Source organism: Electrophorus electricus, chromosome 14, assembly GCF_013358815.1.
Source record: "Electrophorus electricus isolate fEleEle1 chromosome 14, fEleEle1.pri, whole genome shotgun sequence".
NCBI classification, from domain to species: Eukaryota; Metazoa; Chordata; class Actinopteri; order Gymnotiformes; family Gymnotidae; genus Electrophorus; species Electrophorus electricus.
Window position 1 is genome coordinate 6,645,001 of NC_049548.1, and position 12,960 is coordinate 6,657,960.

Sequence of the window (12,960 nt, forward strand, 5' to 3'; positions counted from 1 at the left end):
GAGGGTGTGTCATGCATGTGTGGATTAAGCATGACAAACACCTCGGCAGTGGCCATAGAATTCCCTGTAGAAAGCCTTCCGCAATGATTGGGACAGCTGCCCAAATTCCTCATTTTAACACTGTCCTTAAATGTTAAAAGGGTGTCACAATTCTTTCTCAGTTTGCTTCTGTCCCTGTCTCTCTCTTTCTGTCTTTCACACAGACACATGCACAGCAAGCATACTATCTCTGCTGTAACTGACGGTGTGTGGGTAGTCAGATCTTCCTAAGTCCCTGTGTGCATATGTCTTGGAGGACTGTTCAGAGCTCAAGTCAGTCATAAGACCTGTGACACACAAACAGACTCCGAACCACACTCGGCTTTATCCAGATAGAGCCATGGAAATGGGGAGGGTAAGACCATAGTCAGCAAATTTCAAGGGTATGAAATTTCAGCCTTAGCTTTAAACAATTTCTTCACTTTTCCCGTAGCGTTATTGTCAGGAAAGCATCAAACATGTGCATGTGGCTTGTTTTAATTCACAGACTAATGTTTCTATATTCTGGTTTATGGATGTTGGTCAAAACACGTCACTGATTAAGCCTGAACCTAACCCCATTTCATTAAAAGTGAATTAGGGCTCATATTATACAGCACAACAATTATCCAGCCACACCTTACATTTCCATTTTATTGCAGTCTACATCTTTACAGTCTGATTAAAACAACCATTTACATGCTAGTCAACATTTCAACAGATAAACCATACCAAGTTTCCTGAGTCATAACATTAGGGCCCACTAAATTTTAAAGCAGCTTGGAACAGATTTGCTTAAGTTCCCCCTTCCGTCGGTAATACTCCCGACGGCCTCATCACTCCTCCCCTTTCCTCCTCTTTTGTGCCTTTGGTCCGTCTTTGTCCCCAGGACGCCGTGTGGAAGCAGCTGCTGAAGAAGCCCCTCCCACCTCTCCACCCTCCCACACCCACTCAGGTGAGTGATCGCATTGTTCTGGCTTCCAAACCCATGGCTTGGGCAGTGCTCTTCAAAGGTTCCCACCCAGTGGCGTTCAGCTCCCCAGCCCCCCACCCGCCTTTGCTGGCTTTCATAAGCGCTGTGGGCGGAAAATTGAGCAAACCCAATTTCAGCTGGAAAATGGCAACATGATTTCACAATATCTTGATTTGAATCAGGATATCACATCAAAGATAAGCAATGAGTAACTGGAGGCCTGCAGTGTCACAGAGAGAGAGAGAGCGCGCGAGAGAGACACTGATAGACAGAAAGCATGAGGAAGGGCAGGGAGGAAAGTAACAATCAATACATGCTCCACAAAAAGTCACAGAGCTGGACAGAACAACATATTTAAAGGCAGTTCAGTGGAAACGTGCAACTCCCGTTTCAAAAGGTATGCTCACAGATAAAAACTAAAAGAAATCCATTCCACGTCCCACTGCGAACACATGTTCATATCAGTGTGGAGTCTGGTGCCATTAGCACCTCTCCCCTTGATAACACGTAACTGAGTGTGAGAGGGGAACAAAAGTAGTGAATCAGCCCAGAATACAGAATGAAGAAAGACAATGAATAACTGAACAGGGTACTAACCAGTACAGCTGAAGTTTCAAGATATGTGGACAGTCTCCAACCAGTCCATGCCCAGCCTAATTACATACTTCACATGGAACTGATAAGAAATGATTACCAAACCTGGTGCGATAAGTAACAAGCTATACAACATTGGCAAGCTTTCAGCAAAAAGACACAAAGCTCATCTTTTGAACAGTTCTCAGCCTTACAAAAATGTCTGCCTCAGCTTCAGTAAAGATCTACCTCTATGTTACATAAATACGCTTAGTGTAGTGAAAACAACAGTGGTCCAAGAGCACTGTGAAAGCAGTGAGGCTGCAGAGAAAGGGTAACCTAATGAAGGAGGCTCAGAAGGCACACAGCCCAGGAGAGATGCACCCAAGATAAGTGACAGTGATCTTAATGGACCCGATGTCAAAATGGGTTTGGAAGGTTCTCGTCGGGTCCCTGATATACAGAAGGGAATGCTGTAGGGTACATTCAGTTAGGACAGGGCACCTCTACATCCACACACACCCACACACACACCCACACACGTTTGGCCATCCTTTTATTTCTATAGAGGACAACACTGTAAGTACAGAGATCTTCACCTCTTCCTTGTTCAAGACCCTTCCCTAATGGAAAATCCAGTTGACATCTTAATAGTTATTTGTAACACCATCCATAACCCCTTGATTAGATTTACCAGAGGGCATCTACAAAAAAAAAAGGTATACACACACTGCAAGGACATTACTAAAAATGCATTGTGTTTGGCAACAACCTCAATCATTTTCATGGTTTTAGTGAAAAACACTTTTTGCTCTCCGACAGAGCTTAACCAAAAGTAGCCCATAAGACAACTGCTCTTGGCATCGCCTTTTCTCACTGTGCACACAGTCTCTTCAGTAAAACATCACTGACATATCACTGCTGTGGGCAGGACTTAAGAGGCTGTTAATCAGGCACTGAAGTCAGCAGAAATGTCTGCATGAATACAATGGCAAGAATGACATCCCGAGCACTGCAATGAACACCAAAGAAAGAAAGGTAAGAGAACACAAGCAGTATTTCCATGGAACCCCGCCAAAAGCATGATAACTAGCTGCTTAAAGTTCAGTGTGACTACATGGCCCATATCATCTGAGTAACTCGGCTTTCAGAATACACAAGACCTGATGACTCCTTTAACCCACTTCTGTCTGCAAGAGCAAGGACAGAGGACATGAAGTTCCATCTAAATAATTGATGTGTCTTGGAGGATCAAACATGCATGGATGAAGAAACAAGTGCAAAACAAGCCAGTCTGTGATTGGGATTGCCCAAGGTCTTAGCCAGATATAATTAAATAACCAGCTTAACCTCAATACAAAAGTAATCCCCCATACAAATTAAATGCAGGACAAGATGGATACATAAATGAGAGCAAAATGCTGCCAAGCTGCCGCCTTTCACAAACAAGAATAAAAAAACAACAGTGACACAGATTTGCTACCAATAGCAATACAGTAATAGAGAAAGCAAGGGGTACTCAATAAGGCTAATATTGCATTTTTTTTTTTAAGTCTCAGAAAATCCAACCATAAATGTGTCACCCTGCCATTCTGACACTATTACACCATTCCTTAAGTGTTAGTGGAGTCAGAATGAGGGTCTTTTAAGTCACTGTAGGGGCCCTGCAACAGACAGACTTTGTGGCCAACTCCATAGTAAACATCTCCAGCCCTCTACCATCAAAAATAATGAGCAGGGCGGAGTGGGCAGCATAGATACCTGACTCATTATGAGCACATAAAACAAAGAAGAGACACGATGCCTTCCCTTCACCCAGACCAACACACAAAATGAACAGGGGGAGCTGGACAGAAATGTACCTCTAAATGACGGTGATTCATGTTTATAGTAGACAAAATGAACAGGATAAGGTGGGGCAACCCTACGCCTCTGCTCAGCTCACATGTGTCACGTCTGTAGACCCACATTCCATGTCAAGGCACAAGGCATGGTGGACATTAAGGGAGATTACTTTAGTATAGAGATCTCTGTCAGTCTTTCATTTATTTGTTCATTAGTTTGTTCTCTCATTCTCCCCCCCATATGCTCGGGGCTGCAGCTACCCGCCACCAGCTGAACTAGTCTTGTCCGCCTAGTCTCCATCAGCCACTCAGAAGCGGCACTAGGAAAATGGTTGCCTAGCTACTGTAACAAGCTCTGGGTCAAAGCCTCCAATCACTGTGCCATTATAGTTATACACTACATATGAAACATTTTCGGCTCAACCTTTCATTGCCCGTAAAGACTGACAAAAAGTGAGTAGAGAAAGGGAGGGGGAAAAAAAAGCATGTCACAAATCACTGTTTGGGGAGAGGCTATTCAAAGCATTGATCTGCTCTCCATGTAAGCACTCACCACACAGAAATCAGTGAGTAGGAATAAAGCAAGAAAAGGCCAGTCAAGCACTGGACAGATTGACTTGAGGGTTAATCCAAGCAGGTGGTACTGCATGGTCAAAGGGAGCCACGTGCTTTTCCCATATGACCGGCCAGGGGTTTTGGCCATGTTCTCTTGCACCACGGTCCAGTGTAACAGCCCTTAATTGGCCTGGCTGCCAGGGAAAAGCAGCTCATCAAAAAAAGAAGCTGTGTCCCAAATGAGCCCCTTACATTCAGGGTGCAGAGAACTCCTTTTTCCATTAAATGAATGATGAATCCCTGCTCTACAGAAGTGAGGAGGGTGAAATAGTGTGCATTTAAAGAGGCTCTTCTCAATGACATAATGAGTATTGGACACATAAAAGTGCTGAAGCAGGGGTGATCAGGCATTATTTAATGGGGTATAACAGGTTACAACAGCAAAAGAGTTAAGCACAAGGCAAATACGTTATCCCATCAACTATGTCATCCCATCCACTTATGCTACAGCATATCTTTTGGCCCATGAGACAACACAGAAGATATGGGCTTTGTACACAGGACTGCATATGGTGTAAATAACTAAAGAAAGACAAGCAATCTCTTCTTTCATTAACAATTATATGATTTATGTCTATGACGGACCGTCATTCACTGACAAATGAACAACATATCGATATTTATTTAATTAATATCAGTATGAAATTGAACCACCCAATACATCCTGGCAAGGATAACCACATGCTTTTAGTGCACTTTAAACATACTTTAAACCATCTTGAGGTTATTTATGCGGGGTGAGGACTTTCACCGCTTAAGTGAAATCACCCACCTCATTCTGAGTTTGGAATTCGCAATCAAATTAGTTCTGTAGCTCTAAAAACTATATAGAAAGACATGCAAAACAAACAAAAAAGGCATACTAAAAACATTAAATAGGTTAGGCTGCTTTTGGCAAGTATTGGGTAGATATCAGCAGGGAGTATTTTCATGTGATCATCATTTTCACAATGCAACTTCAGTTCTCTTAAGAAACAAAATCAAATCAATAAAATTGAATTTGCCCTCATTTAGTTCATCACAAATTCCACTCTAAATTGAATAATAGCAAAATGACCAGGGTGGACTTTTAACTTGAGTACCACTCTAAAGTACATCACACAGCACAGCTGTGAAGCCTGCCACACCAGGGGCTGTTGAGGGGAGAGTCAGCTGACCTACTCTAAAGAGCACTCTCTTCTATTAACAACATGTAATCCCAGGAGATAGCAAACATGTCAGATCTTTGCCCCCACCCCTTCCCCCAAATGTACATAGTAATAAAATGCAGAGCAGGTTTACTTTCATGCAATGTAAGTGAGGATGTCAGTTACGGTTTTCCAAACATGCTCCAAACGTGTCAATGTTGCCTTACCTCTTGCTGATAGTTTCTTTGTGTTAATAATTTTAGCAGCATATTCCTGGTTTGTGGATTTCTTAACGCATCTGCGCACCACGGAGAAGGCACCCCTGTTAAATAAAGCAGTAAGCCGTCATACACTCAAATTCCCTCGAAATATAAAGACCTATTGCAAATGACATACAAATACGGAAATGCTGTCAATCATCTGTGACGTAGGGTCAAGACGTGGAGCCAGCCAGCACACTACTACACAAAGACTCCTGCAGGGTAGGTAAGGTACGAACGTAGTACAAATCATTGTAATCTGTAGCACGCAAAATGGAAAAAAAAAGGACTATTTACATTGCAATGGTCTAAAACCAAATCAGTTCCAAGTGAAAACGAGCAGAGGAATGAATCCCTTGCCACGCATTGATACCAGCATCTGTTGTTCTAAAAGTGAGATGTAATTCTCAGAAAAGGCGTCACCATTCGCTTACATGGCTTCTAAAAACATCCATTAGAAAAACCTTACAAATATATTGAGAAGTAATTGTGTGCGCTTTTACCCATTACATTTTAGTGTGTATCTTTTTGAAGCTACCAGCCCATATACATTTTTGCGTCGCTCATCAGTTTGATAACACATATTTATTACAGCTAAATTGCTGCAGAACAAAACAAATCGCCTCCTACAGCACAACACATATGATCCCTTACAAAAACACAACCATTTCGATAATTAAAGACAAACCACCAATGTTTATTACAAAAAGTACCGCTGTAAGCATATGGTTGGAGTGTGGCAAGCATTTCAAGTCAAAGGCGTAAACATTCAACATATGCCGAAGTGTTTCCCGTTTAAGATTGCAAAAACACGGAATCAGTACATCTCGGATTTAATCCGGAAGGCTCCATGCGTGGTTTTCACAACGGTTTACGAGTAGTTGCAAGTCATTTCCCTGTTGTCAACATCCAACTAAAACAATGGAATTAAATAAAGGGAGTAAGTTGCGCGGAAGACACCAAAGTGCTTCAACCACTTACTTTCCGAGCTCCTCGTAAAGCTGATACTCGTCGGTAAACCTGGTCGAGGTTACAATTGTAGCCATGTTATGTGGGGAGGGGGTATCGCCGATCGCTTCGATGACTGCTGTGTTCTTGTTTCGGGAGGAGAGCCTCCAAATTTCATGTGTTCCAGTGAGAACGGGAGAGAGATACAGACGGAAAGAGAGAAAGGGATGGTTGGTGGGGGTGGAGGGAAATAACGCTAACTAACGCGAGACTTCAAAGAACCGAGCAAAGTCATGATTATGCGTAAGGCACTTCTTTAAATTAAAATGCTGTTTGTTTCCAATTAATCTATCTATCTATCTATCTATCTATCTATCTATCTATCTATCTATCTATCTATGTTTTAAATTACATTTGATAAATTCTAGAGACTTATATTTATGACTAAATTAAGATGCCACTAGCGGTAGGCCCAATTGTGCTACTTTTTTTTTTTTGTGACCAAACAAAACAAATTGTACTTTGAAATTGCTTGTAGGTATACTGACTCCTGATGACACATCAACAAAGTGCAATCAGTAGTAGAGATCTTACATTTATACACAATATTGCTAATATATGCATTAGACAATTTAGTGACATTTGTGAAAACCTCATCTGATGACAGGTGTGAATGCTTTTTTCATAGAAAAACTAAGGCTAAAAATATTAATCTGATGCTGCACAATCATGTGGTATTTCATCTTGTAAGAATATTTGAGAGATAGACAAGAAATGTTTATGTGAGGTTTTGAGTTTTCAAATACAATAAAAAACACAAATTAAGATTAATCCAGATTATAGCTCTAAACTATAGAGGGGGGGATGTCAGAATCTTCATGAAAAAGCCTGTGATTGTGTGTGTTTCCAGTTCATTCACTTTTATATATTTTACATTAGATTAAGGCCCAACCCAATTTTACCCCTTGCCCCTACTACTTAGCCCTACCCCTCCATTTTGCGTATTTACCATAGGGGTAGGGTGTTACGATTCTTGTTGAGATCAGAAGTGCTGAAATCACAGTCCTCAAGGTCCATGTCCAGTGGCCAACCAGTTGCATGGATCATTTAATCAACTACAAAGGATACAGGAGCGGATTTTCATTCAAGGTCCAGATTTCAATACCACTGAGAAAGGGTTACAGCACAGTTTTTTCAAAGGTATTCTCCAAATATGATGTTATGAGAAATTTCTCAGAATGTCTTGTGATTCACTAGCAAGAATGCTAAGTGAGCAACCAAAGAAACCCACAAATCTAAATGTTTTCTTTGTTAAAGATATAAAAAGTATGATGAGCATGATCTTAGTTTAATATTGTTTCAATGTATTATGGTCTTCTTCATAACAAGTTTACAAATCACTAGCAGTACGATATTCCAGTAGCTATCCAGCTAACGTTACATCTTATTGCTGATTTGTGCATGACAATTTAACTAGTCCAGCAACGAGGTTGCTGAACTTTACCCCTCCTCTATTATTAATGCAGTCTGGCAGAGTTGCCTACAGAGCACCACTAGTAGCCTAGTAATGAATCAGTGCTCTTTTTTTAACTTGGTGACTGGTTGATATGTGAAATTGAGTTGTGAATAACTGCAGACATCCACAAAGGGATGCTTATAGCCCATGCAAGAGAGACCACCACAGCTAAGGAAAGCATATTGAAAATATTTGACAACAACTTATTGAGTTTACATAAACACCATCAAGGACTACCGATGATATTTCGGGTTCTTGAAGGGTTGTCCCATTTCAAATGGTAAGATTTCAACTACTACCCTAACTACTTTGGGGTAAAAATAAGGAATGGGATTGGGCCTAATTTTGTCATAAATCATCCCTTCTTTTGATAATGCATTTTGCCAACACATATGGTTCCACTTTATTAAATTAACTTCCTTTCTTTTGTCTGTAGTTTAAGTAAACCCAGCTACACTCCACATTTCTTGCCTCTGCTATGGCTTGGTAATCTTGGGACATGTTGTGTGTGTTTGCAAATGCTTCTGTGTTGCTATACACAGACATGATAGTGTGTGCTTCTAATGTAAATCAGTATTGTAAATGGGAAAGTCTGGTCTATGTTCAAAGAAACACTAAAGTGACATACAAATTGTAGCGTGCACACATTTTAAGATAGGAACATTGCAACAATGTGATAACATTTATATTGGCTGTTAAATGTCTATTCTAGCAGTACATTCCCTTAAATGGTGTTCAGTGCAGAGCACTCAGGAATGGGTAGTGGCCTTTCTCAGCCACAGCTGGTTAGTGGTCTGTGCTCAATCTTTCCTTTACTGGTACGCTCACTAACTATAAAGTAATAGGGACCAAAAGTTCATCACTTTAGTTCTTGTTATTTAAAAGCCTAATTTAAAGGTTTTTAAAGGTGAAGATATAAAGATGAGTATGTGAATCCTTTGCATCATTAGGATACATGAAATATATGTGTAATGATATGTGTAGCCATATCACATTGCTGCAATTTCTAATTTAGACTACATCATACAGCAAACCATCATCAGCATTCTAATTTATAAGCATTTGAGTATTTTAGAACTTTGGGTATTAGTAAAACTCAGCTCTGCTGCAGATCCTATCAGGCATGTTTAAATATCTACAGAAACATGATGGCATGCAAAACATTCAGGCACTGACAGCATGAGTCAGAAATCATGCAAAGGAGCTGAGAAAATCTCCATTCCTGACCAAAGCACCCAGTGCATGCCAGCAGGAGGACTGTGCATTTGCTGTCTGCCCACTTTAAATACAAAGTGGGCTGACAGTCTACACCCAGGGGATTAAGGTGATAATCTTTAGAGTTTGCATTCTGACGTTACAATTTTAAAGAATTGACATGGTTATGTCTTTTTTTTACTTCTGAATGATTTTCAGTTGTTTTGTTTCTAAAGGTGATAGCTGAATGAAATAACCTCTTACAACTCATACCACAACACAAGGATCCCGGAAGAGAAGCACATAAATTAGTCAGCAGTCAATAGAGGTCAATGGTCTTATTTTTAAACTCCCAAGATGAGAGGTACAAGGTTTTCCTCTAGCCTCACCATATAATATCTGAAGTGATCGGTTGGCCACTCACTACAGGTAGGTGAATGACTTTATGGATGACTCTAACTAAATAATGCATAATAACTCCAAGAAACATTAATAAATGACTATGTGTGAGGCACATTATTTACTCAATTTAAGACATTTGTAACTTCTACTATCTAATGACATGACAGATGAAGGCCAAGATGAAAATGAATGATTGTGGATAAGCAGAAAATGTATTTGGTCATCAGTAGGATCAAATATTGCATTCATAATGCATTTATGATGAAAATATAGAAATATGTTACAGGTATAAATGGTTTTCCATAGTATCTAGGTTCCATACTCACTCTGGTTTACAAGGGAGGTGTTTAATGTCCTTGTTATGGTCATTCATATTTTAATAAGTGCTCTTGGTAAGGTCCAGTATTGCTTGATTGTACCTAACTAATGTAACACAGAAATGTCTAGACATACCAGAAATGACTAAAGTCTGAAAATGAGATTGAGAGGGTTAAGAGAGAGCTACTGAAAGATACACTCATATAAATATCAATGTCACCATTCCTCTCTAAATTATCTAGCCTAAGAGAGCTCTGAGTTTGCCATGTATTCCTTCCGTTGAGAACCTGTTAAAGTTCAGGCACACTCTTCTGACACATACGCTCTCATACACAGATTGAGCTATGCATCTCTTTTGCACCATCAGCATGGCTGTTAGCCTGACCTCGTACATCCAGCAAGTCTATAGTGTCAGTCATCTTTAGTAAAACCTCCATCAGGATCCATTCAGGACAACAGCACTGTTGAAACCCTTATAAATGTTTAATGTGCTGTAGAGTCAGAAGATGCCCATTCCATTAGAGGGAAACAGCCTTCCTCAAAAGCAGAGCGGTATTTTAAAAGAGGGCAGTGTATACTTATGATGTGGGTGGTGGAGAGAACAATAGGCAACCTGACAGAATTTGGTGTAAAACGTAGACATGAATACATTAATGACTTGATAAGATCAGGTGATGAGTGTACTGAAAGCATGTGAAAGAGTATGCCACCTCCCCGCCCCAGCCCCAACACCTACCCACTGTCTGCAAGGGCACTTCGAGTGACAGCAACTGTTTAGTTTAGTTTTTTTTTTATTTTCTGAGAAATCAAGTATCATGGCATGGGAACAAGCTGTAATTGAGAGATTGTGAGGACAGTGTGTTGTGGGTTAAGGTTAGCATTGTTCTCAGCATCAGCATTAGCCAGCTAAGGCCAGCAGGAAGGTGGCCCGTGCCCTCTCACAGCATGTGCATGTAACAATGTGCAGCACACTTCACCTCATGTTAGCATCTTCCCCTTCACCAAGACCTCTGCTTTATATATATATATATATATATATATATATATATATATATATATATATATATATATATATATATATATATATATATATACACACACACACACACACACACACACACACACACACACACACACACACACACACACACACGCACGGCAAAGAAGAACAATAGATGCTGAGTTCAGCAGAGGAAAAGTGGAGGTAAGCGAGATAGTAAGAGAAAGATAGATAGCAGAGTTTGCAGATGGGACTAAAGGGATGAAAGCTATATGAAATTCATTGGACCGGTTAGAGGAGAATGGCATGGTAGAATTAAGTGTGTGTGTGTGTGTGTGTGTGTGTGTGTGTGTGTGTGCATGTGCATGTATGTACATGTACTTGCAAACCGTATAATATGGGGACTTCAACCAGCATGCGCACTTTGAAGGTGGGGATGTGTGTCATCATGAGGACCTCAAACAGAGTTTACAGGAAGTTAAGCAACATGTCTACTTATTTAAGCAGAATCTCCCCCATTAAAATCTTATGTCCCAGCATGGACATACTCCATAAAAAGTGTATACACTCCCCCTATGGCCAAAAACTGTAAAAACAATTGTGGACACAATTATGTGGTTTATGTGGTGGTGAACTATGACTGTTTGAAACATTAAGAAATTGATGGCAGTTTGAGCCAGTGAGGTAACTAGTATGTTAATGGGTGCTTCAGTTCCAGGAAAATGTTTGTAAAGCATATACCATTAAAATATTTCATTAAATGAACCATGTTTGAGTATAAACCCACAGCTTTCTCAGTAATTAGCTAGTAGTGGTTATTCAACCCTGTTAGCTAGGTAACAATCAATCTTCCATTGAGATGACATAAGAATTGGTGATATTTAGAATTAAAGCAATTCTTCAGTTTTTTGGTTTATGTTCCTTATCTGCACCTGGAATAGGTCTGCATTATCTGTTAAAATCAGCAGCATTTATGTTCTCCAGCTCTTGCTGCATGTCAAGCTGTTTACATATTTTTAAAGAATTGTCATTACTTAAAAGACAAAGAAGTTAACTGTGATGAGTATTGCTTTAATAATGCTAATATAAAATGAGCAATTTGACAGTGACACAGTTATATAACTATCCTCTTTTTAGTCAAATTCAGTATTGATGCTATAAGAGTAAGAGATGGCACTTCTGGCAGACCACACTAACTCCAACTGCAAAATGAAGAGAATCATAGAAGGAACACCCCATTTGTGGGGTTTTTTGGCTTAAAGAGACACCTGGAGAGGACAAAATGTATAATTATGGAGATGGTGATTGTCCCTGGAGGAGTAAAGTAAGAATGTTACTTCTTGTAGCAATGGTGGATAATTAGATACCAAGTATTGAATGTATTTTTAGAGCATCTTTTCCATTATATAAAAGAAACATTGGATATAAAGAACAAACTGTTATTCTGAGCTTATGTATGTCTAGGGTTGATTAGAACATTGCCTTTCTACTTGTATATACAATTTTGATTTCTATGATCATTTTGGGTGATCTCCATTCTACATAGCATTCACAGTACAAATTTGCCTCCGACATCCAGATAAGTAAAACTGCTTTAATTCATGCATATTTCACAATGTAAATGATAAGTCTGCACAATGTAGAATGTACTCTGCCAGTATAGGCATAGGAGTGTTTTCTGTTTTCATATACCTCACTTAAGACATTTATTCAGTGCTGCTTCTTGAACCCCTCTCCTTTTCTCATGCTGACTATGCTCACCTACTTAATTTTCTTCACTGTGACACCTTTGAGATACCACCTCTAGACCAGGCAATGCACTACATGAGTTTCTATCATGCAGGCTGTGCTTGACCCAGCCACCTCAAAGCTGAACCCCAGCTGTGCTGTGTATTTTCTAAATGTAATTTCATTTACTCTTGTAGAAGTGATAGTGAGTACTCTCTCCTACCTTATCAGCCACTCCTGGTTTTGTGTACTAGAACGTTTTCAGATCCACCTGAGCAATGCTGCAAAATGCCCTCTTGTCTAACTACTCATCAGCAACAATTTGATGCAGGACTTCAGCCACATTGTACATTAACTATTCCTAATTTAATACTAATTTTTTGATGCCTCATTGCTAGTGCTGAGGGATATGTTTCATCTTGGTCCACAACCACAGAACCAACC

General features: G+C 39.9%; 1 protein-coding gene across 9 annotated transcripts in view; it reads right to left on the bottom strand.

Moving 5' to 3' along the window:
- Positions 1-6,578, bottom strand: part of camk2g1 (calcium/calmodulin-dependent protein kinase (CaM kinase) II gamma 1) — a 53,009-nt gene extending 46,431 nt beyond the window's left edge. For all 9 annotated transcript variants that reach the window (XM_035533382.1, XM_035533380.1, XM_035533379.1 and 6 more), the window contains exons 1-2: positions 6,392-6,578; positions 5,378-5,472 (exon numbers count right to left, since the gene is read on the bottom strand). In XM_035533382.1, the coding sequence (XP_035389275.1) occupies positions 5,378-5,472; positions 6,392-6,456 (160 nt within the window). In that variant the 5' untranslated portion in view covers positions 6,457-6,578. The remainder of the gene's footprint in view (positions 1-5,377; positions 5,473-6,391) is intronic.
- Between the last annotated feature and the right edge of the window lie 6,382 nt (positions 6,579-12,960).